Source organism: Apiospora marii, assembly GCF_038362585.1.
Source record: "Apiospora marii strain CBS 49790 chromosome Unknown utg000013l_segment0_segment0, whole genome shotgun sequence".
Taxonomy (NCBI): domain Eukaryota; kingdom Fungi; phylum Ascomycota; class Sordariomycetes; order Amphisphaeriales; family Apiosporaceae; genus Apiospora; species Apiospora marii.
In genome coordinates, this window is record NW_027117384.1 from 1,831,190 (window position 1) to 1,855,630 (window position 24,441).

Here is a 24,441-nt window from a genome sequence, read left to right on the forward strand (position 1 = left end):
TCATAACCCGTTCGTCGTGATGCCGTTGGCTGGCAAATGGGGTGGAGATCCGTTCATCGACACGTGCTCTTTCTCATTGACTTCCGGCTTATCCTTGACCTCCGGCACTGTGGTGGAGGTGGGTGCCGGTGCTGGTGCCGGCGCCCTCTCGAGGGTCGGGCTCGGCTTGCTTTTCACCGACGCCGTCTCTGGTTCCTCGGGAATGGTAGCAAACCGCTTCAGCACCTGCTTCAGAGCCGGCCGGCGAATAGGCTTGGCAAGGAACTCGTCCATGCCGGACTCCATGCATTCCTTGACGTTGCTCTCTTCAGAGAAGGCCGTGAGGGCCACAATCGGGGCCGAGTAGCCCATCTTCCGGATCAAGCGCGTGCTTTGCAGGCCGTCGAGGTTGGGCATTTGGATATCCATGAAGATGACATCGAAGTTGAGGTTCTTGTCCATATTCGCCTTGACCAGATCGTAAGCTTCTTGCCCATCTTTCGCAATGGTGACGTCGTAGATATCTTCGAGCTTCAGCATTCTGCTAACGACTTCGATGTTTGTCGAGTTGTCGTCGGCAACCAAAACCCGCAATTTCTGCCCCGGCTTGTTGGCCATGGCGCGGTCGATGGCTTTTATTTGTTCCTCGGTACTGGGCTTCTTGGCGCCGGCTTGAGGATGGGCTGCAAAGAACGGCTGGCTCAGGCCGACAAGACGAGGTTGCTGGTCCAACACGGTAGCCTTCGCTTCAGCCGCCGTCGTCTTTCCTGCCGTCGCCTTGGCCGGAACGGAATTGCGCTGATTTTCTGCCTCCAAGGCCGAAGTCACACTGGGGGCCCGGGACTTCATACTGCTGGAAGCTGTGCTGGAAGGTCTGAAAAGCAACCAATTAATATCATCAAACACCAATAGCGGCATAAAGGGGTGGTTCTTACCTATCCTTAGTGTACTTCAAGGGGATGTGCATGGTAAACGTAGTACCAGTGCCCACAGTACTCCGCAGATCAATGTTGCCTCCCATCAAGTTGGCGAGCTGTTGGCAGATACTCAGACCGAGACCAGTTCCACCAAACTTTTTGCTCAGACCCAGATCGCCCTGCACGAACGGCTCAAACACGCGCTGTTGCATGTGCTCCGGGATACCGGGGCCTGTGTCTTCCACCTCAAACTCGAACATGTACGACTTCGCGTTGCTGGGCGGCGGCGTCGGCGATCGCTCGCGCACATGCACGTGCGGGGTGGCCTTGGGGTCCATGGGGTTGATGGTGAGCGCGGTGCCACCCTTGTAGGACTGGGAGTTTCCTTGCCCCTTGGCTCCCTTAGAACTGGCCGAGTGGTTGGACCCGGACCCCATCCGGTGGCGGGTGCGTCCTGCTCGGCCTGATCCCTTGGAGAAGGACGAGCTCCTACTTTCGTCCATCCGCTGCTCGATCTCACCGACACATCGTATCCTCACTCGAACGTTCCCACCCGCTGGTGTGAACTTCAGACTGTTGCTGACCAAGTTGATGATAACCTGGAGAATTCGGTGCTGGTCACCCCAGAGACACATATCCTTCAGCCGGCCAGTTCCTTGCGGGCCAATGGCAGGTAGCTTGGGATCGATGATCTCCGTGCTGGCCCGTTCAGGGCTGCGGCCAGGGTCCATGTCCGTGCTCAAGAAATCCACCGAAAACACGATCTTGCCCTCACGAACCTGCTTATCGAAAATGGTCAAGACCTGCGAACGAATATCGCCCAACCGGAACTCCTTCTCTTCAAGGCTCAACTGTTGGCCGATCTGGTTCTTGGAGAAGCTCAGAAGATCCTCCAAAAGATGCAGCAGCAGGTCGCCCGACTTGTATAGCGTCTTGAGAGACTGCTTGATACGCATCAAGTCTTCCTCTTCCATGCAAACCGCACACATGCCAAGGATGCCGTTGAGTGGGGTTTTCAGCTCGTGCGAAATGTTAGCAATGAAGAGCGTCTTGCTTTCGTTAGCAGCTTCGGCGGCCTTCTTGCTGATTTCGAGCTCGCTTGTCCGCTCGGCGACTTTCTGGTCGAGGGAGGTGTACTGCTTGAGAAGCTCGTCGCCCATGTCGTTGAACACCGTCGTCAGCTCGGTCAGCTCGTCGGTGACCCAGTGCTTGCGGTCGCGTACCCTGCCGGGAATCTTAAAGACACGCCGCCTCGGGTCACTGTCGTGCACTGACGGCTCAGGCCCATTGCGTCTTCTGCGTCGGAACCTCCTTTTCAGCGTCGCAAAGAACCCCCTTTTAGACCTGTTAGAGTGGCCTGTCGACGGTGGCTGATCAGGGTCATCCTCGTCGTAGCTGAATTCGCTCATGGAGCCGTAGCCAGGGGGTGCGACTGATTTCTCGGTTGCCGCTTTGAGCCGTCGAATGGGCTGCACGCTGAGATGCGCGCAGGGGACGATCAAGAGGATAATGACGCCGACAGTCCGAAAACACAGCCCAGGAGAATCTTGCGAAGCGTATCCACAGGCCGATAGGCCTCGTACTTATCCTTCTCGATTACCAGTGTCCAATTGACTAGGTTGGTCTGAGGGCGGGCGTAGCCCGCGGCAACGGGTACTCCCTCTTCGTTTGTTGTCGACAAGGTAGCACTGGCGTTGTTCACAGCTCTGTTAAACTTGGTGAGCGCCCAAAGCACCGCCGGATATTTATCCACTTTGAAGGACTCCCGGAAGTTGCCTGAAGCAAAGTTGTAGTCCGGATGTCTCTCGGCGACATTCGGTGGAGGAATCGGTGGCAGCACGAATCTGACCATCACGTCGCTAAAGTTACTGGCAGCCGGCTTCGAAGCAGTAGCAGGAAGGTTGTACTTCTGGAAACGATTCCAGCCGGAATCTGGACCAATGATGAGCACGCTGCCGGTTTCGCCCAGACCTTCCCTGGACTTCATAATGCTGATCAACGAGGAGGCTTCGGCGACTATGGTCATGTAGCCGAGGATGACGGTGGTGTTTGCATTTCTGCGGATAGGGAGCGTCAGGGACATCAGCGCATAATCCATGCTGAGAACGAGTGGACCAAGTACAAGGCCATCCACAGACGTCGCATCGATGCGCACCTCGGGAAACGGCCGAGCCACCGTGAGATTGACAGAGGGCCAGAGGGGATCTTTCTGGTCGGTGGGATAGTAGGAGATGTTCGGGTACATCGAGGGCGGGTAACCCAGCCCCTCGTCGCCCAAATAGACATCGGATCCGTTGGGCGCTTTGTAAGGGAGCTTGATGCGATCAACAGCCGGTGCTGTTATGCTGAAGAGGCCGGACTCTGCTTTGCCCGTGTCATTCCGAGAATACAGTCGGGCCTGCAGCAGGTTCGCCTTGGACGTGTTGGAATCGTCGCCCGTGGTGAGGGCACTCAGCAGATCGCTGGCAGCCAGGTCCCAGTTGGAGTCCGAGGTGTTACCGTCGTAAAAGTTCTTCAAGGCATTCTGGATCAGCAGACGGGTGGATATCGTCCTGCACGTCGTCTGGATCAGCTCGATTTCCGAGGAGACCTGGGCGGCCTTGAGGGAGGCCGTCAGCGACAGCGAGTCCTTCTCGACGCTGGTGACGAAGTTGTTCACATAGATCCATGTCGGTATCGAGACAATGGCGAGTGCACAGAGCACGGTTAACAGCACCAGGGCCGCTAGTTGTTCCCGTATCGCGATCCTCATGGTTGGCGAGGGAGAGGAAGGGGACTACCTATAAGAGGGAGTCAGAGGGTCGCGTTGTCCTATGCATCCTCCTCTGTTCGTCTGATGGCCAGGCGTTTGTTCCTTTTCTTCGTTTTTTTTCTACTTGGTAATCGGACGATTCTGGAGAAGGAGAGGAGGGAACCCTCGTCAAAAGTGCAAAGGCTTGGCTCTATACGGTTATATCAGTTCCCGGGCGATTGGGCGAACCGCATTACTCGGACCCTGATTGCTGCTGAATCGCGGGCGTTCGCGAGCTTGCGTGGAATGGCTGAGGAGGGATCGGCAAGGACGGAGAGCTGTAGGGCCAGCGGGAAGAATTGGCGCGATCTGGGAAACCGCTGTCACGCCAGCCAGACACGTGTGTGTAGGTGGATGTGTGGGTGTGGGTGTGTTGGAACGTTGGCTCCTCGGATTGCGGCAAAGAAAGAAAGTAAAAATGAAATAGAATAAAACCAGACTGGTGTTGTACGAGCAGCAACAAACCGAAGCCAACCTCCGACCACCCTTGTGATATTCGATGATACAGCAGCCGCAAGTTGTTGGTCACAAAGCATAAAAAGACAACACACAAGAGAGGGAAGAAAAAAACCAGATGACAACCTTCACACCTTGGCCCGGTTGCTCACACCACACTTGCTTCAGTGGTACAGTACAAAAAACTGGGTGAGACTACGACTGCGACTGCGACTGCGACTGCGACTGCGGGAAGAGGGGCGACAGACAGACGACAGGGCGAGCTTGGAGGAAGGTCGAGTCGAAGGTGTGGAATGGATACTTGATACCAACCTAGCAAGCATACGCCCAGTGGGACGTTGTAGGCCGGGGGAGGCTAATTACACACTGCTTTGCTGTATGCACCTACTAATACTACAGGGCTTTTTTCGTGTTATCGCCAATGCAGTCTAGCCCCAAGCACCTCCTCCTGCAGCTAAGCCCTCCCATTGCCATTGCTGCTGTAAGTAGGAGAGGGCTAGTGGGAAAAGGGTCGGGTACTGTACGCCCAATACCCATCTCCATATCCAGATGGAGATGACAGTGTTTGGAGCTAATCAACAAGTAGGCTGACGAGCGAGCGAGGTTGCGAGGCAGCTGAACCTCGAGAGAGAAACGAGAGCTGCCGCCGCCGGCCATCCATCAATCAAACAGTCCGTGTGTTGTGTGTCTCGAAACGAGTAGGACTCGCAATCAATGCACACACTTCAGCCCGTCTGGGCATCTACCTTACCCACTTGTTTGCAACGGAGTAAAGAGAGATCTGAAGAACCAGTATTATCACGTCTTGTTTCGATCCCGCAAAGCCGAACAATGGAGGCTCCCGCAATGGGGAATTCTGGCTCAAACTTTCCAATAAGGCGGAACTGACAAGGGGAACGCAACAGCGCAAGGACCGGGCGTGCGCAGCTGGGAGACGGCTCGTGACATGGTTCCCTCGCTCTCTGTGTGTCGAATGTCGAATGTTCGGCTATTCTGGGGCTCCATCAATTGTTTTTGTAGTGGGCCAACTGGATACGACACTCCTCCCAACAGCAACACTGCGATGAACCGTGCAATCAAACAGACACACGGGGGAAATATAACCACCGGAGCTTCTTCTTCTGTAACAAAACTGCCGTCTGTCGCTTTCTCGTGTGTCGTAAGAAACCTACAGACAGATACCTTATACTGTACGTACGTGTATACCGTGAGCTGAAACAGCCACCACCTACGCAAACCCGTTCGGACATGCTTTTAACTACACAATCTAATCTCACAGCAGCAACCGACTGGATTCCGGCTTCCCGTCCCATCTCACATGTAGCTTAGCAGCTTAGCTACATACATCCATACTCGCCCATACGACATGCCTAATCAGTCCATCCCAAAAAAACCAGGAAATCCGAGCGCTGGAGCTACCAAGCACCCGGGGAGGGACCTTCGTGACACATGTAATCTAGCGTGGCATTACTCGTCATCTCCTTCCGTCAGCGTTTTCTTTCTTCGGCATCGACTCCGTGCCTCACGACCACACTACGGCAATGCCTAAGCCAAGAAGCTAGAAGGTTGGAGTCAACTGCCTTGCTAGTTGCTAGCTGATAGAACAGTAGTGCGTAGAATTACGTAGGTTCGGTATGCAGCGGGCACCCCTTCCGGAGAACACGACAGAGAGAGAGTAGCAGAAAGAACAAGAGTGATATTTTTCTTCCTTGGCTCTCTCCCTTCCATCAATAAGCAGCTGCATGGATTATGGGTTGATGGGTGGTTGTTGCTGCAAGCCAGCCCAGCAATCCAAGCAAACCAGTGCCAGGGGTAAGCAGCCATGGAACCCGTTCTAGACCCAATATGGGCAAGGATGCCAGGCCTACCCTGGCCCGCGCCAATTCGATTCCCGATACATAATTCGACCACCTTCGTCCGAGCCAAGCCAATGAGGAGATGTGTATCGTATTCCATCTCTCTCTGTGTACACTTTAGCTGAGCTTCTCTTCTGTTCTTTTCCGTCCGGTCGGTCGGATGACTTTCCCCGTTCGTCGCGAAATCTCCGTGCTCAGATTGGGCCATCCATGCAGAATGTTCCACTGAGATATACAAGCCGAATTGCTTTTTGCTCGAGACGGTCTGACGGTTATTGTGTGCGCTATATGGTCAGACGCGCAATCAAACGACGTGTTGTGTAGGTAGGTATATGATATGTGTACAAATCAGGTCGGAGCTAGTCAACGTTCTAGATCCGAAATGTCACATCATGTCTCTTGTCCAAGAGCGCGAGATAGCCCAGAGAGCAATACAGTAGAGAAGAGAAAAAAACCAAATTGGAGCAATAGAAATCCACTCCACTAATATCGCACCATCCCATCCAATCCACCCCGTCGGCTTACATACGAGCCTGCAAGTGGAGGTGGCATTGGAGGTGGGGTGGGCTCTTGGCTCTTCGAGAGTATGGAAAAGTCTTGGGGCCAAACACCGCAATCAGCTACTCGCGCATATCCGTCAACCGTGTCGCCCCCGGGTGGTGGCCCACTCCTCGCCACAAATCGGCGATGGCGATAGCTTTGGAGTTTCGCACTGCACGGAGTACTTTTTTTTTTTTTCTCTCTTCCCTTTGCCTCTCTATGCTATACACCCGCAAGACAAGCCAGGCCGGTCGGTGGAGTCGCCGGCAAATCGAAACGATCAAAGATACAATCTACCTTGTGGAAATATATATACTAAAACCTAGCTACGCGGGTTTGAGAAAAATCTCCGTGATGGCACTGCCCTTGCTTAATGCTTGGCTACACCTGTCTCTCGAGTCTCTGTATGGCCTATGCGGATCGCACGTTCAAAATGAGTGGGATTGAAAACAGCCCGAAAGGAGGGGGTTTGATCCTCACAGTGGATGATGGCCCGATGAAAACTATGGAATTCAGCTTTTTAGGCTTCACATTTTCCATCGAGATCGAAGCTGGGATAATAGTAAGCAAACCCCACGATTAAGCCCGTTTTGCATAAGTAAAATAGATACACGAGAATACGCTCTGCCCGGCCCTATAGATCCCAGATGAAACGAGCCCAGCTCAGCATACAACAAAATTATTTTCAGCTCATAAGCGGCAACGCTCTTTGCACCATACAAGTCGTAGTCCTCATAAGCCGTCGTCAGAAAGGAAAATAGATACACTAGATAGGTCAGGTCAACTCATTAAACCTCCGTCTCAATGCCCGTCTCCTTTTCGCCATGATGGAATATCCTCGACACGTTGCTCAGCTTCGAGAGCTTGGACCCGAGATAATCGGCCTCCCGGGCGACTCGCCATTGCATGATGCCGCGATGCTTCCTGTGAAGCTGGTTCTTGTGATCCTTGTAGTCGCGCATCTGATTCCGTAACCCACGAGAGCTGTCATCCTCATCGATGTGACCCGGAGCCATGACCGACGTAGCCGTGTCGACAGTCCCGTCGACCGGGTTCTTCAGAATGTTCTTAGCCTTCTTCAAGCCCGATAGGGACAGCACGGAGTTCGATTTTCCGTGTTTATTCCTGCCGCCGCCATCGTCAGACTCGGAGTCAGACGAGTCCACGGACGAATCGTCGTTGGTGTGCACCTTCAGCTTCTTCTTAGTCTCGCTGTCGACCTTCTTCGCGTCCCCTCCATCGTCGTCCGAGGAGTCGTCCGAATCGGACTCGGAGACTACCATGCCATCCTCGTTATCATCGTCCAGAGCCTGGTCCGAAACCGTGTCGAGGCATTCCATCACGCTCCGCATGTCGTCGCTCTTCGCCTTGGCCGCGTAGCTCTTGTGGTACCCCGACAGGCCCCGCCACAGCTTGAGCGAGATCTCGATCTCCCCCAGAGGCTGCTCGCCTTCCTCCATGCCGTTGTACGCGCAGCAGGACTCGGCGCGCTTCTGGGCATCCTTTCCACCCTTCCACACCTTCACCGTGTGGGTCTCGTCCTCCTCTTCCGTAATCCCTTGGAGCCAGAGCACTCCGAACGCCGGGGTCCTGTCTGGCCCAAAACTACTCTGCCTGAACTCCATGACGAGCGGCGACGAGTATCGCTTGCGCACCGGAAGGAATTGGGAGTCAACCCTGTTCTTTTGAACCCATTCACCGTCAGGTCCATTCATGTTCGTGTACATCTTGCAGCGGCCCATGTTGGTGTGGAACTTGATCCGGTGACCCTTCAAGTTGTCCGGGAGACCCGATTTGGCTTTCGCAATTCCTTTGAGCTCGATGGTGCCGTAATCCCAACCGCGCAAGTGAGGCGGTAGTTGCAGGCCGACGCTCCTCCAGACGACGCTTATCCTCGCTCTGCCGTAGCCAACTCCACCCACCAAGGGGTAAGTCTCCATGATCTGACTTCTCTTCGCAAGAAGCTTCTTGAGAGGGAGGTAAACGATACCAATAAGAGGGTCGGCCTCTCTCTCCCGTTGGTCGCGGACAGCAACGATAATCTCCGTATTTTTCCAATCACGAACGAACTTCTCTGTCCCGGCGTTGAAGAACGGCTTCGAGTTCTTTGGCTTCGTTCGCGTCCTGTAAATTTTCCGGTGGTTCATGATAATGTTGCAGTAACTGTCTGGCATGTCGTTATCTTGCTCAGCTTCGTCTTCCCGGTCTTCACCACCGCCCTTGTCCGGCTTTTGGAGATTGTGTATCCCGAGGCCCATGACGTTATCTGCAACAGGTGTTGTTAGTTGAAATAAGATCAACGAGGTTTTGGGAAGACTTACGGATTTGTATACTGAGGATACCAGAGACAAGCTCGTCACTGGGCGGAGCAGAGCAGATCATCTCATCTTCAAGCTCGGCCATATCCTGCGTCTTCTGCTGCATCAACTCGTCATCGTCGGGTGCTTTGTTGGCTTCCCTAAGTTTTTGCTCCGCGTTCTTCGAGACGTGCTCCTTGAGTTGGTCTCTGGTTCTGATGTCGGTGTTGATTGTCTGTTGCTCCAACTGCTTCTCTGTGATCTTTGCCTTGGTGAAATAGCCCACTGACCAGGACATAGTGCCAGCCATCTTCTCCGAGGCGTCCTGTCCGTGGAAACGGTCTTCCCGGTCCATAATCTTATTATGCGTCTTTGGATCGTGGATCAGAGATTTCAAATCCAGTTCCACCCGTCCCAGGTCATCATCAGCAGACATCTTATCAGAGTCCCACAGGCCTAAGCGCAGCTTCTCCTCGGCATTCAGCTCCTCTGGCGATACAAGAATACTAGCATACTCGTGCCAATCGGGCTTCTGGCTGCTCTCGATAATGCGGGTAGATGCGACCGGTTTGCCGAATTTGCCCCAAGAAATCGAGACGTAGGAGTCACTGGTTCCCTCGATTGGGCCAAAGCCACCATCTCCCTGCTTGAAACCACGGGCTTGCTTGATGAAGATCCATACCACTCCATGGCTGATTGTGTTCTTCTTGTAATCGGTTCCCACAAGCATATCCTTGAGGTTGAGGGTAAGACTCTTTGGCGCCACGTATTCGGCCATTGCGGCGTCGATAGCCGACTGGACAAATGACGAGATCAGAGGCACGTCCAGCATGTTGACGCTATGCTTGGAAATCGGCACACATGAAATTCGAGCTCTAGGCTGGCCAAGGAAAGTCAAAGTGCAGAGACTGACGAAAGGCGGATCCGGCTAAAACAGCGTAAGCGAAATACTCGGGAATAGGGGTAAATGCTTGGGATGCAGCGATTCACACAAGGTGGACAAGAAACTTACGGTTAGTTGCAAGCGAAGCCGCACGATCGCTACAAACCCACGTAGTTCGACCCAAACCGGAACCGGTACACCCCCGGGTAGGTAGAACTTCAGGTAGAGATGGGCGTTCTTGGCCTTGGCCTTGATACCCTTGCCCGACGAGCGACTCCGGTACGACAGCGCGAGCTCCAAGTTGATGAAGTCGCCCTCCTCGGCCTCCATACCCGCCCGTTCCTCCGGTGATCCGCCCTGCTCGTCTCCCGTCTTGACTCGATCGTCCTGGGGGTTGGTGTCCTCTCCATCGCCCCCATCTTCTTCGTCTTCGGCATCGGTCGAGTCCGAGCTCCCCGTCTTGGTGTTGTCGGGCTTTTCCAGCCCGCCGTCCGAGTTGAGCGTCATGCTCGCGGCGCCGCTGGGCAACCACCGGACTCCGAGGATGCGGATGCCCTCGTTGCCTTGTCCCATGTCGTCGACCGAGACCATTTTGACGACCTTGGGCAGCGAAGCCTGCATGATGTCTTCGATCTGGTCGATGAGGGACGAGAATAGGTCCGGGTTCACGATCGGCCAGATGGAAGCCACGAGGCGGTTGAGCCACTGGACGGACTCGGGGAGCTCGGTTTCACAGTCCAGGCGAGCGTTCTCCTCCCGCTTCGAAGCATCCCAGACCTCGTCGTCGAAGATCTCGTTGGACTTCTTGCTGATCCATCGGCCCATACCCACCACCACAACACCTGCCGTTCCCAAGAAGCCTGCGAGAGCGATTGCCGCATTTATCGAGGGGTTAAACCGGCCCCAGAATGACGGAATCAGAAAGAAAAAGGCAGCAAGGCATCCGAGACTACCCAGGCCCGTCCTTACTGCTTGCTGATAGACCGTGGCCATTTCGCCCTTCAAGTCCTCAAAATCGGGCGGCGGGAACAGTCTCTGCATACCATTGAAACCCTTCCGCAGATATGCCTCTTCTTCGTCAAGATGTTCATCTGATTTGGATGCTCCCTGTAGTCCGGTAGCTGTCTCGTGGCCAGATCCGGGCTCTGCCACATTCTCCGGGACATGACGCATGTCTTTCTCCTAAATCAATGAAATTAGCCCACCGCACGCGCGCTAGTCTCTTTCACAATGGATAGTTGTGGCTAGATTGCGTTGCCAGACCAGATGGCTGGCAGGCTCCAACCGATGGATAGGGATATACTCATGAAAGCACGGGTAATACATACGGTCTGGTCATGAATGACAATGGGAAGGTGAGTAACCGGGTCAGTTACTTCACGTCCTCCTCCATGCCGTTTCGTTTTCTTCATGGCCTTGCGTTTTTCCTTTGGGTCGAGAGTGCCAATGACGGCCTCGGTTGCAGTCTGTTCCTGCTGCTGGTCTTCGCCTCCATCGTCATCATCACGACCACCCTTTGGTTGCTGCTGCTGCTGCTGCTGGCGGCTATTTGACTGGTTACTGGACTTTTCTCTTTCATCCTCCGCGTCGACGTCGGACATTTCTCCGTCGTCGCCCGTCTTGTCGCCGGGCTCCGCCTGGTTACCCTGGTATTGGTGGTTGGATACCGGGTATGGGTCATGGTTTGACCTGGCGGGTTCATCCTCTTCCTTGAAGATGGCCTTGACCGAGCCGTAGGCCCGCTTCGGCCTGGACTCGTCCTCGGGGTCATGCTGAGCCTCCTCCGTCTCCCGCATCTGGCCCTCGAGCTCCCGTCTCTCGGCCCGGTACTTGGAGATGGTGGGGATCTGCCTCTTGCCCGATCTGGGGTGGCCGTAGGGCTGTTGCGCCGCATCCTCCTCATTGAACTGGTCTGACACGTCTGGTTGCGACATGGTGGGAGAGCGCAGTTAAGGTGGAAACAGGTATGGCAGTACACATGTGTAAAAGTCCGGAGGTAGGTGATGTGTGTCAAGGAATGGTAAGCAAAAGAGTGGGTTGATCAAAGGCTTATTTACAAGTAGGTTAGCACTTCGTAAGGGGAATGAATACAGGAACCAGAAGGAGAAATTGACAATTATCGGGAGTCGCGTTGGTGGCGATACTGGATCTAGAAGTGTTACCGTTTCATTTTCATTCGACAAGACAATTGTTTATGTGATATCAGCCCTGGAGCATTTGGAGCGAAATCCTGTCCTTGGCCTTGGGACTCGTGCCACCTTGTTACCAATTCATCCATGCCTGCAGGGACAGCACCTGCTGCAACCATAGTAGGCAGTAGCACACGAGCACGCAGTAAGGCAGTAAGGCGCACAATTGACGTCGTGACAGCTCAGTGCATGGAGGCAGGATGAGGTCATGCTGCCTCTGAAACAACCATGACATCCCTGTGGGCCTTTGCCGGTTTGCCGTTCAATGTTGTTTCGATGGAGACATCTGGGATTTCTGGGTTGTACAAGCAAGCTTGGAATGCGTGAGCTTGGCTGGCTTGGCGGGTTCTTCCTCTCCCTCACGGTCCACCTCTACGACTGTAGGTATGGATTGTCTCCAGCGAATATACTTCTAACATGTATGTCGAGACTGCCGATTCGAGGTCAATGAAACAGCGAGACTAAAACAGCCTTTCGATGCTTGGGTTTGACGGAATAAATGCCCGATTCGTTTGGTAGGGCTTTACAGGCCCTGGGCTGGTGTCAATAGCGCATCGGTTCGGTACTTGACCGTTGTTTTAGGTACCTTGCGCCGATGTCAAGCATGGCCCCGAGCTAACCAAACGGTCGTCCCACAAGCTTGGAAACAACCCCCGCTTTGCCGCGTCACTTCTTTTTGAGCCGCCAGTACACACACACACACACCTCCAGTTGCAAGTTGCAAGCAGCTCTGTGGCCTTGGACCAACGAGGTTCGTCGGACTCATCTCCAGAAAATGCAGACCGCTGATCATCGGTCATGTTTTGACTTCAGGATGCACGTGTCTTGGCTTGGGTCTTGAGTACTTTGTCTGATCGCGATTTGATGCAGCCTGCAATGGATGTATGTCATGAATTATGTGGAAAGGGGGAGAAGAAATGCTTATTTGCTTTCAACCCCAACGGCTGCTAAATCGACCCGCTTCTTCCCAAAGTGCTGTATATACAACAGAACGGTACATATATGTAATAATGTCGGAGATGTGAAGTCGAAGATATCCCTACTATCATAAAATCACTAGAGCTTGGCCTGCTTGTCGCCAACCTCCTCCCGGGCCCTATCTCTGAGAAGCTTGCGTAGGATCTTGCCGGACTGTTGGAAGAAGAAAAGAGTTAGTGCCTGTATCTTAGGTAGGTAGATTAATCGCGTAAGACGTACCGGGTTCTTGGGGATCTCGTCGACAAACACCACGCCGCCGGCCAGCCGCTTATACCGCACGACGCGCCCCTCCATCCACTGCGCAATCTCCCGCTCCGAGGCCTTGATCTCGGGGTTGGGCACGATGTAGGCACGCGGGACCTCCTCGCCGCCGATAGTCACCCCGACGACGGCCGCGTCCGAGACGGCCTTGCTCTCGAGCAGGACGCCCTCGAGCTCCGCCGGCGCCACCTGGTTCCCCTTGACCTTGATCAGCTCCTTGAGCCGGTCGACCACGTGCCAGAGGCCGCCCGCCTCGTACCTCTCCACGTACGCGATGTCGCCCGTCTTGAGCCAGCGCGTGCCGTCGGCGTCGACGTGCAGCGTGGCCGCCGTCTCGGCCGGCTTGTTCCAGTACGACTTCAGCAGCGTCGGGCCCGTCACCCACAGCTCGCCTGTCTCCCCGGCCTTGGTGATCTCGCCGGATCCGTCCAGCCTCATGAGCCTCGCGCTGCAGTTCGGCAGCATTTCGCCCACGGCCAGACTCCGCGAGGTAATCCTTGGGTCCCACGACATTGCCGTGCAAGTGATCTCGGTCATACCTGTTGTTTGTAACGTTAGCGAGAACCCGATAGTTTATGCATGAAAAACACTGAAACATCTCTGAAGGCTGAACTTACCCCATCCCTGGCGAACCTCCATGGCTCCAGGTGGCCACAGCTTGGTCACCTCCTCGGCGATCTCACCCGACAACGGTGCGGCGCCGCTGCCGATACTCTCGATGCTGCTAAGGTCGTACTTGCGCACGAGAGGGTGCTTGGCAAGAGCAACCACGATGGGGGGCACACAGTTGAGAGACGTGATCCTGAACTTCTGGACGTTCTCTAACACCTTGACGAAATCGAACTTTGGCATCACGTAGGTACTATTGATTTTGTCAGCATCGGTAAGATCTGATTGGACGGATACTCGTGCCCGAAAGGGATTCTGCTCTCCCTGTGTAACTTACGGTATTTGGAGCTTAGGGTAGTTGACCGCGAAGTAAGTTTGGCCATACGCATGGTACATGGGCAAGAAGCACAACGCCTTCGACTTCTTGTTGGCCTCCTCGTAATCCTCCTGCAGGTTCGACATGTGGATGACGCCGACGCCGTTGGCGATGTAGGAGCGGTGTGTGATCTCCACCCCCTTGGGCACGCCCGTCGTGCCGGAGCTGTAGTTAAGGCAGCACGTCGCCGTCTTGGCGTCGGCGGGCTCGTACCATTCGAACGTCTCGGCCTCGGCCGCCGAGGCCAGCAGCTCGGTCCAGTGCCGCGCCCCCGGTGGGGCCTTGCCGGGGGTGGCGTCCAGGGCCGTGGCGTCGAAGCTGAAGCAGCGTTCCTTGGGGAGACCCGCTTGTTGGGCCGCCTCCAATGCGATGGAGATGCTGGCGTCGGCGGCGATCAGGAATGACGCACCGCTGTCTTGTAGCTGATAGGCAAGCTCCCGTGGGACAAAGCTCGGGTTGGCCCCGGTGAAAACACCTAAAAGTTGTTTAGTAAGTTCAGAATCGGGAAATGAACGCCAAGTCAAATGTATTACCTCCGGCCATCAGAATCTGCATATCTCATGTTAGTTATCACAGCCAAGACTTTTTATACGATAAGTCAGGTAGCGGCATTTGAGACAAAGAAAAAAAAAGCAAAACATCGTCTCAACTCCCGGTCCTCGAAAAGAAAATTCTGTTACATACCCCCATGAATACAACCGAGAAGAACAGGTTGTTTCCAGAAAACAGCAGAACGCGGTCACCGGGCTTCAAGCCTGCCCTCTTCAGACCCAGAGCCAAACGTTTCGCCCATAGCCGGTAGTCGCTCAAACTCAGGTGGTGAGTATCCGGGCGTTCAGGGTCGATGAAGATGGGCTTGTCCGAGAGAGGACCGTTAGAACTCTCAAACAGCCATTTCTGTAGGGAACCCGTCGGAATGTCGACGTTCCAGCGGGAGTGGATTGTCATGGTGAGAGATCTGGTGCGAGAAGCACTCTTGTTGACAAGAACTGTGATACGTCCCTAACGTGTAAGACGGCAAGTTGTCGATGATTGGCTAGAATAAGTAACGAATAGGGATGCAGGTAGGGATACAATGGACGAAAAAGTGAATGCAAGAAGACCCGATATGTTGGTTGTGAAGGGAAGATCAAGCAAGCAGGACTGTGAACGAACCACTGTGGTGCGAGAGAGAAGGCAAGGGGTAAGACGTTTGGATATCACTTTCGGTAAGAACTCTATGATGGGGCACTGGCGGACGGGCGGGCTCCAGACCACTTATTATTATCCAGGTATGTCGGCTAAGACGGTTTGATGGGCGGTTTGATGAGAACCCGCAGCCACCGACGAAAGCCCTCCTTCAGGCATGGCGAACCCACGTTGCTCGCATCATCATCAGAGATACCGTTTAGTAGGCGGGGGGCGAATGACAGTGTGCCTCACCGGGCCCCTTACCCACTTCATCTTGATCTGACCCATGGCGACCCCCGCATTTATCCCCACGAGCCCGGGATGCCAATATGCGGAGAAGCCAGCAAGCCGAGGCAGGCTTTTTGGCTCTGTACCTACTCAATTGGAATATCTAGCTGCATCGACGTGGGAGGGCAGGCAGTCGTGTATTGTGAGGCAGCGGTGTTGTTGTTCTATTCCTTTGCAGGCTTGTGTGAGCTGAATGCTAGTGTCTAGGTAATTCAATGCCAAGTGCAGACACAATCAGTGCGACCCGCGGCTGTGGTTGAGGCGCACTCGCTAAAACCAACGCCCATGATGACCTTCTCGCGAAGTTGAACAAGCCCGCCTCGCCTCTGGCCAGACTTTCGGTGTAGGCCGTATTTTATCCAATTGGAGCCATTGGCGATCGCAACTTTCCATTCAATGCTCGTCTGTATATACAAACAATTTGGGTGTTTCAATACACAGAGATAAGGTCGCGGTAGAGAGATTGGGATTATCCAAACCTAGGTGCCGCCGCCTGGATAGCATGTATTGATGGTTGTACATCCTCGGCTAATAATTAGTCCAGGTCTTGCGGCGTACATTTTAGCATTGCCCAAGGTCTCACCCTTTTCGCGAGATCGATTTTGTGGACGTGCAACACGACCACAACTCGGAGAATTATCATCCACACATACACGTACGGACGATTCGAGAAGGAAATGGCACCGCTTAGTGCGCCGTTCCTACTTCACTTCCATGTGACTCCGTAGCCTGGCTCTTTTTCTGCGTCGGATGTGTAATCGACAAGCTCAAGCTCCCAGGTAAGAAGACTTGGGGGGACATAGTTACATTTTACTTATCCCATGCACATAATGCATTGTGACAGATGCAGCAGCTGGCCAACGGCATGATCCTATTGGGTTGCGGTCAACATCCGTCAAAAGAGACCACTGCATGTAGCCGACGAACATCTGCGATTTGCGCAAGCCGTGTGCGTGTGTGTCAACCCGAACAGAATCCGAAGCGGGGCAATGAAGACACCGATCAACTGCGAAGACCAAGCTAGTATTGATGCATAATAGAAAGCCGGATGTAACAACCCAGCCGTAGATTCTGTATAAGAAGGACGTTTGTCTCAGATAGACATGTACTGCCCATTGATCCCATCCGGCCTATCGCTTCCAGAAACTGAAGGCCAGTAATGGTAAAGCTAGAGATCGGCAGGGTCTTTTTTGGCGGGTTTCCTGTTCAAGGATGCCTGTCTTCGACATAGCGAGCTTGCATATCAACTGACAACTGAAAATAAAATGGCATGATCAGAGATATATGAGCATAGTGCAAACATATGCATGCCACCGTATCATAAATGCAAATCCCGCAATCAAAACAGCCTGCCAACAACAACCAGGGTATTGGTTTCCTTCGGAAGTTCTGGGTCTCGGTAACTTCAGTCATATAACCGAGCTGGTCGCACCTAGGGGAAGTTTTAGCCGCATTAGCTTCGTCTAGTCAGGTCCGGGGCTCCAGGTTTGGTGAGCAGGTCGGAAAGGATATCATATTCAACATGAAAGGTACTTTATGTATTCAAGCACCTGGTCTTTCGTGATCACAATTTGATGGATAGACTCTTTCGGTTGTACGGACCAGACGGATGTTTGTCGCCATGCACGGGCTGGCATCATCATGATAGAATGCAGGCAGTTAGATCCAATACTGGCATGGAGAACGAAGCACAGCAAGGTAATTTGGGTTGCAGACCGCTATTGCTCGTCTTGCCCATTAGGGCGTCTACGACTCTTGTGTCAAGGAGCAAGTATCCAATCACGCCTTCGAAACCCCACCAGATCAACAGCAATAGTGCATATTCCAACGTCTAGCCATTGGCGGGGAGAGGTCGCTAAGTGAAGGTCAAGGTCGAACCACGTAACCCTTATCATGAACTGCCTCTTGGCAAGCCCTTGAGTCCGATGTACGCTGATTGACCGAATCAGTCTCTTGTCACATTCCCTCAACCCTTCATTGGCCCCGGCCTGCCTAGTGTCCCGCTTGAGCCTCCTAGAGCAAACTCCGACAGGACTTACTACTTGTTCGATGCATAAAAGGAGTCAAGCCGACCACTCGTCCCTACGCCTGGACTTTCCCGAACTCATCAGTTCTCACCTCTATCATCCAATTCTTCACTCTTGCTCGACTTGACGTAGAAACCGTCACCTCACTTCAAGCAGCGTTTACGCTGGGAAAAACCACCCTATGTTTTCCAACCTACTTAACAGCTCTCACAATCAACACGCCGGAGCTCGTTGCTCTTCCCCCGGTGCAGCGGACTCAGCCCCATTCGTCAGATAAACCAATTCTCTCCAACTAAGGAAAGAACAAATCAGAACAACAATTGAACCGTCAAGATGGCTCCGCATGCTGAAGAGAACACGGGCTCCGGCGGCGTTGTGAACGGCGTCTCGTCCCACCCGGTCTCGGACCTGCTCTTCAAGAACACGTCCCCCAATGTCGTATATACCGACGACGAGATCCGCTCTCGCTACACTTACCGCACCACCAGTGTCACCAAGCAGCCCAATGGCCAGTACCAAGTCACGCCCAAGGCGCAGCTCTACGACTTCAAGGTGGGCCGCAAGGTCCCCAAGGTCGGCATGATGCTCGTCGGCTGGGGCGGCAACAACGGCACGACCGTCACGGCCGGCATCATGGCCAATCGCCGCAACATGACGTGGGAGACCCGCGAGGGCCCCCGTGCCGCCAACTACTACGGCTCCGTCGTGATGGGCTCGACCATGAAGCTGGGCACTGACCCCGAGACTAACAAGGACGTCAACATCCCCCTGAACCAGGTTCTCCCCATTGTCCACCCCAATGACCTCGTGGTGGGCGGTTGGGACATCTCGGGCATGAACATGGCCGACGCCATGGACAGGGCTGCCGTTCTGGAGCCGACTCTGAAGGCCCAGCTGAAGAAGGAGATGTCGTACATGGTGCCACTGCCTAGCATCTACTACCCCGACTTCATCGCTGCCAACCAGGAAGACCGAGCAGACAATGTCCTCGAGGGATCCAAGGCCTGCATGGCACACGTGGACAAGATTCGCGACGATATCAAGTAAGTCGGACCGGAGCTCAAATTGCCGTGCTTGTAATCTAACGTGATCCCAGGGGTTTCAAGGCAAAGAACGGACTGGACAAGGTGATTGTGCAGTGGACTGCCAACACGGAGAGATACGCGGACCTCGTCGAAGGCGTGAATGACACCGCCGACAATCTGCTCAAGGCGATCGAGGCCGGCCACGAGGAGGTCTCGCCCTCGACCGTCTTCGCGGTCGCCTGCATCCTCGAGCAGGTGCCCTTCATCAACGGCTCGCCGCAGAACACGTTCGTCCCGGGCGCCGTCGAGCTGGCGGAGCGGCACGGGGCCTTCATCGGCGGCGACGACTTCAAGTCGGGGCAGACCAAGATGAAGTCGGCCCTGGTTGACTTCATGATCAACGCCGGCATCAAGCTGACCTCGATCGCGAGCTACAACCATCTCGGCAACAACGACGGCAAGAACCTCAACTCGCACCGCCAGTTCCGCTCCAAGGAGATCTCCAAGTCCAACGTCGTCGACGACATGGTCGAGGCCAACCACGTCCTGTACCCGGACCAGGGCGAGAAGCCCGACCACTGCGTCGTCATCAAGTACATGCCGGCCGTCGGCGACAACAAGCGCGCGCTGGACGAGTACTACGCCGAGATCTTCATGGGCGGCCACCAGACCATCTCGTAAGTTGATTCGACTCGATTCGGTATCGAATACAATTTTTGTTTTTGTTGCAGTAGTCACTAACGACACCCTATAGTCTCTTCAACGTCTGCGAGGACTCCCTCCTGGCATCTCCCCTGATCATCGACCTGGTCTTGATCGCCGAGCTGATGACCCGGGTCGAGTGGCGATCGTGCGCCGAGGACGGCGCCGCCGCGACGGAGTACAAGGGCTTCCACAGCGTGCTGAGCATCCTGAGCTACATGCTCAAGGCTCCCCTGACGCCCCCGGGCACGCCCGTCGTCAATGCGCTGGCCAAGCAGCGCGCGGCCTTGACCAACATCTTCCGTGCGTTCGTTGGGCTGGAGCCGGAGTCGGACATGAGTCTGGAGCACAAGCTCTTCTAGGCTCTAGCAGCGTGAAGACTTGTTGAGTATATGGGATAGCCCTCAAGAAACGAGGAGAGAGCATGAGGAGCGAGATATTCTTCCGTGGACGATCTTTGTCCCAGAGACACAATTTCTCAACGGTTTAAACTGGTCCGAGATTCAACATCTGAGACCATGTTATCTTGATGTCTCTAGTTAGTCCTCGCATAGGTCAATACAATACTGAGATGAGATATCCAATTGAGTTCTTGAAGCACCGTGTTTTAACCACTTGTATGAGCGTCTCGCTCACAGCTTGGCATGATCCCACCGCAACGCTTACGCAGCCACCACAAGCGAGGACTAGTATTTCACCGTCCCTTATTTGCGCGGCTACAAGCAACCATATGACGTTTGATAGCCTAGACACCTCCTGCTTGATGCACGTGGGACAGGCGTATAGGAGTCCTATCAATTTGTGCTGCGCCGCCCATCCCTTTCGAAGTGTCTAGTCTAGTCGTCCCTCGTTCGCCGATTAATTGAATCTGACTGGTTTGCTTTTTATCATGAACAGTGTGCCTTGTGTGGCTGTGCTCTGTCCGTAGACCATCCCAGTTGCCACAAATATAAGCGCTTGTATTTACCTCGATCGTCTCGCGGGAAGGTGTTACCGAAGGGCGATGCACTACTTAGGCACTATCATATTCTTGACATGCTCGCTCGTACTCTCGGATCTGTATTGGTAGCAATCAATAGCAAACACATATCATAATTCGCCGCCCCCTTTCCCATACGAATTTTCGAAATGGGACAAGAGTCAGTGGACAGCAAGGGGGGGCTGGCCAATACCCTCCAGTCATCGCTACCGGGGTACTTGGACGGCCAAGGAGGAGCTTCTTCGTCAGCGCCCCAGTCTTTACCACCACCGCCTGCTTTTGAGACCAGATTCGCATCGCTTTCGTTGCATAAGTCAGACAGGTAAGCAAGCAGGCGACTCCGGGAACGGTGTTTTCTGCATGACGGTGTGATATTGCGCTTCTTTGGAGGCGCCAAAGGTGCTGTAGAGGTTACGTACAGCTGAGCAACAGAAGGGCTTGCTGTCATGTTGAGCATCATGCTTCCGCTGGAGGCATAATTGGGAGGAAAGTACCTATGGAAATGTGAAATTCAAAAAATTGAAAAAGGAGATGTCGTTTCAAGAGGCTTCACCGAAGGGGTGTCCAAGCAACTTATTGCGCAAATCCAGCCCCTTTTTCGTGTAGCTTCGTTGGCTGATCACCGGCTACAACGCAGAATCCGTCTCCTCAAGTTCCCCGAGAACGTCAAAAACGCCATCCGCCAAATCATCGCCAGCTCCGGCCACACCTCCGTGCAAGACGAGCGGGCCTCCTACCACGGCAGCTACGAATTCAAGATGAACGGCAACCCCTGGCGCGCCTCCGGCAACGACGCCGTGCACTCGCGGCGGCTGATGAACCGCATCGTCGGAGGTGAGTCCTAACCTAGCCCCCTTTTTTCTCCATTGTTCTCCCTTTTTTGCAAGTACTAAAACTCTGACAGACCTCTTCAATATGGGCTGGCTCCTCAGCCTCTCCACCGACATCAGCAAGAACGCCGAGGACCTCGACACCCTCATCTTCCGCTACCACCTGCCGCCGCCGCCGCCGTGCGAGTGGCTGGCCGTGGCCTTCAGCAGCGGCGACAAGCTGCGCCTCATCGGCGCGCCGGCGGACCTGCGCGACGCCGTCGTCGCCGCCATGCAGCGGGCCAAGAAGCTGCAGGCGCATCGCCCGCACGCCTACGTCGGCGACTGCTACGAGCTCAAGATGTGGGGGTACCCCTTCCGGTCGTCCGGGAGCGACTCCATGGGCGCCCGGGCCCTCGTCCTCGACTTCCTGTCCGTCCTCGAGGGCCAGGGCTGGAGCGTGTACGCCAGCATCGGCCAGAAGAAGCACAACGAGGACAACAACAACAACAATGACACGTGGCACTGCTGTAGGCGGCTGGACTGGTCTCCCGGGCTGCCTGTTTATCACCACTAAGTTCAGGGGCTTGATTTGATTTGATTGGGGTTATTATTACTTCTATTGAACCTCAAAACAGCTAGGTGCTAGATTTAGCTAACATCGTAGTCTTTTTCATTGATAGCTCTTTGGTAATAAAAACAGATCCCATGATATGACGCCGTTCCCTCTCGCCGTTGTTTCGTTCCTTAGATAGCACGTGTAACTTAAGATTCACCATTCCGCCCACATAATACACAATCTCTCCAAGTCTTCAGCCCACCCGAACGTCAAAGTTACACGAGAGTATAACAGTCGATTCTCAATACCTTGAAGATCATTCTTGTTCAGTGTCTTGACATTCCTCTCAAGTCGGCCTGGGAAGCTCGCTCCAGCAGACTCATTGTCGATGGCAGTTATGTTGTCTTCTTCGGACGAACTGCCGTACAGCAGCTGATTCCATGCATCTTCGTGCCATACCAGCTTCGAGGCTTTCATCGTACCACTTTCGTCAACCATGTTGCCGATGATTCCAGGGTTTGGCAATAACTCGCGCTGAACACCACATCCCTTGCACACAGCAAATGGTATATTGGCGTACATTGGGCTACCGCAGCTTGAATGCTTCATCAGTATTATACTTCATCGTATTGTGGTGTAACAATCGTACCATTTATTGCAATATGTTTTCACGTCTCTCCAGAGATCCATCAAGTTCATGCCAAGGATAATGACGCTGACCTTGCCATTAAAATCTGCACACTGACCTCCGGATTGGCGAACCGCTTCTTCGACTTCAGACAAAGTAAAAAGCACCCTGGCTGGCCCCTGTACAGTGGTCTCAATGTCCCATAGCCCTTCTGGAAAAGGCGTCACGATGGAGTCCATCTTCATCATGCGGGTGATTTTCCTGTGTAACCAGTGCACAGCTGGAAAATCCGGGTCGACCTCGATCATAGTGCTATACTTGATCCCTATGGACATTATCTCGTCCTCGTGACCTCTTCGTCGATATGAAGGACTTGAAATAAGCAGGGTAGTTCGACTAGGCCTCCAGCTCTGCGCAGAGTCGGTTTGGGCACCCCAAAGTGTGAGGACGGACGTGGCGGTTTCGTCGAATATCCCAACCTCAACCAGACCCTGTGGAGTATTGCGGTTCTTGGGTTGAACGAATTTGCGAGGACCAACGCTTTTGACGCATACCAATACTCTACCGTCTCCCATGTCGAACCCTGCGTCTAGGAAAGATCTAAGGGTCATCAACCCTCGTAGATCGTCCGGTGTCTCTGGGTCAAATTCCAGGGGCGCTCTTATCAGAGATGCCTCTTCACTATCCGGAGGGTCTTGATGGAAGGCAATGTGTGCAGCCTGATTGCGGCCAGGGTAGACTGTTGTCGAACAATGCACAAGGGGAATGTGGCCTATATCTCCTTTCTTGGCGTGACTGAGATAAGTAGACCAGATGGTCACGCGCTGACCGAGGATGGGGGTATGATGATACGGCTTTCCGTAGAAAATTTTGACCTAAATCGAGGATGAGATTGATGGTCATATGAATGAATGAAGTGGAATATTTTCGTACCGCAATTCCAGCGCTGCCGTCGCTTACGATGAGGTACTGCTGTATGTCCTCATCGCCTGTCTGGCTGCTCTGGCCTGGCATCAAGCGCGAGTGGTTGACAATGCGGCCTGCAATCTCGTAGTTCCGTGGGCCAGTCTGGAGTTGGGCGATGGGCAGCTTCTCATAGAGTCTGTTTGGGGTCCAGGGAGCTGAAAGGGGATCAAGGACTGCGTCCACTTCAGATGACGTGAAACCATCTCGTGGGACACCAGAAGTTGTTGGCTGCCCTTCCTCGTTTCTGCACCTCACCTCCCTCTGGAAGAATGATTGGATAGATGGAAATGCCGAACCCATGTTGTAAAGTGGCCTCAAAACGTGGGGCGTCAATTTGGGCGACTGCCGATTTATGTAAACATTTGGTCTCGATGGAAATTGGGAACAGAGTTCAGAAATCGATTCTTGTGAGCAGCCTCCTGGCTCTGTACGAGGTCTACGAGAAGATGTTGATGCGGCCAAGCAGAATAGACCCGGCCTAAGTTTCTGGAATAGCTATCAGACCTGGAGTTATGTGCTTTGTACAAACGTAGGTTTGAGCAAGACTGGCAGTCACGGCCTGGGTCACATCGCCCCTTCCTTCCTTGCTGAAATCCCTGCTGGAAGTTCTACCACGCCGGACTTAGCTTCAATATTGATACCATGGAAGTTATTTCGATATACCAATATCATCCTGAATCTGATGATATTGATATATACACTATCAAGTGGTACTCAGTTGCACGGGGGGACATGCCGTCTTGAATCCGTTGGGTTCTGCCCAAGCTCAGTGGATTCTTGACGAAGCTTCTTCTGCTGCTAGTTAACTCAAGGTCCATGTTGCTCAGGTTAAGCAGTAAGTCCGATTCTATCTTTCTTCTCGATTGAGTGCAGTGTGCCTCCTTTTCATGAGGTCATCAAAGCTGCGCTATGTCGGGAGTGCAGCACGTCGCCGCCATATTATTGCTCTGCTTCCCCCAACGACAAAAAGGGGGCAAGAGACCCGCTTCTGAAGGTCGGCAGTAGCGAAACTGCCCCAACAGACTTGGAGGGCGTCCAGGTTTGGGGTAGTAGTTCCGTTGTCCATTGGCCCTGATATTTTAAGTAGTTTCAAACCAGCTGGGCGTAATAATCGCATACAACCATGGACGCTGATATCCCAACCTGTCACCAGTAA

At 53.8% G+C, this 24,441-nt stretch overlaps 6 protein-coding genes across 6 annotated transcripts; 2 read left to right on the forward strand and 4 right to left on the reverse strand.

Moving 5' to 3' along the window:
- PG985_015711 (osmolarity two-component system protein sln1 protein) lies at positions 1-3,648 on the reverse strand (the record flags this gene model as incomplete). The annotated part of the gene is made up of 3 exons (XM_066835477.1): positions 1-853; positions 915-2,372; positions 2,417-3,648. 3 exons carry the CDS (start codon positions 3,646-3,648, stop codon positions 1-3), a joined length of 3,543 nt encoding a protein of 1,180 aa, XP_066676680.1.
- A 3,679-nt stretch (positions 3,649-7,327) lies between these two features.
- On the reverse strand, positions 7,328-11,653 carry PG985_015712 (uncharacterized protein; the record flags this gene model as incomplete). The annotated part of the gene is made up of 4 exons (XM_066835478.1): positions 7,328-8,805; positions 8,861-9,764; positions 9,849-10,901; positions 11,048-11,653. 4 exons carry the CDS (start codon positions 11,651-11,653, stop codon positions 7,328-7,330), a joined length of 4,041 nt encoding a protein of 1,346 aa, XP_066676681.1.
- Positions 11,654-12,964: 1,311 nt separating this feature from the next.
- PG985_015713 (AMP-binding enzyme) lies at positions 12,965-15,080 on the reverse strand (the record flags this gene model as incomplete). Its single annotated transcript, XM_066835479.1, has 6 exons — positions 12,965-13,039; positions 13,106-13,686; positions 13,765-14,009; positions 14,094-14,607; positions 14,666-14,681; positions 14,817-15,080. 6 exons carry the CDS (start codon positions 15,078-15,080, stop codon positions 12,965-12,967), a joined length of 1,695 nt encoding a protein of 564 aa, XP_066676682.1.
- A 2,870-nt stretch (positions 15,081-17,950) lies between these two features.
- On the forward strand, positions 17,951-19,706 carry PG985_015714 (myo-inositol-1-phosphate synthase; the record flags this gene model as incomplete). Its single annotated transcript, XM_066835480.1, has 3 exons — positions 17,951-18,660; positions 18,714-19,319; positions 19,397-19,706. 3 exons carry the CDS (start codon positions 17,951-17,953, stop codon positions 19,704-19,706), a joined length of 1,626 nt encoding a protein of 541 aa, XP_066676683.1.
- A 766-nt stretch (positions 19,707-20,472) lies between these two features.
- PG985_015715 (uncharacterized protein) lies at positions 20,473-21,709 on the forward strand (the record flags this gene model as incomplete). Its single annotated transcript, XM_066835481.1, has 3 exons — positions 20,473-20,645; positions 20,961-21,157; positions 21,228-21,709. 3 exons carry the CDS (start codon positions 20,473-20,475, stop codon positions 21,707-21,709), a joined length of 852 nt encoding a protein of 283 aa, XP_066676684.1.
- Positions 21,710-21,904: 195 nt separating this feature from the next.
- Positions 21,905-23,585, reverse strand: PG985_015716 (uncharacterized protein; the record flags this gene model as incomplete). The annotated part of the gene is made up of 3 exons (XM_066835482.1): positions 21,905-22,286; positions 22,341-23,194; positions 23,253-23,585. 3 exons carry the CDS (start codon positions 23,583-23,585, stop codon positions 21,905-21,907), a joined length of 1,569 nt encoding a protein of 522 aa, XP_066676685.1.
- Between the last annotated feature and the right edge of the window lie 856 nt (positions 23,586-24,441).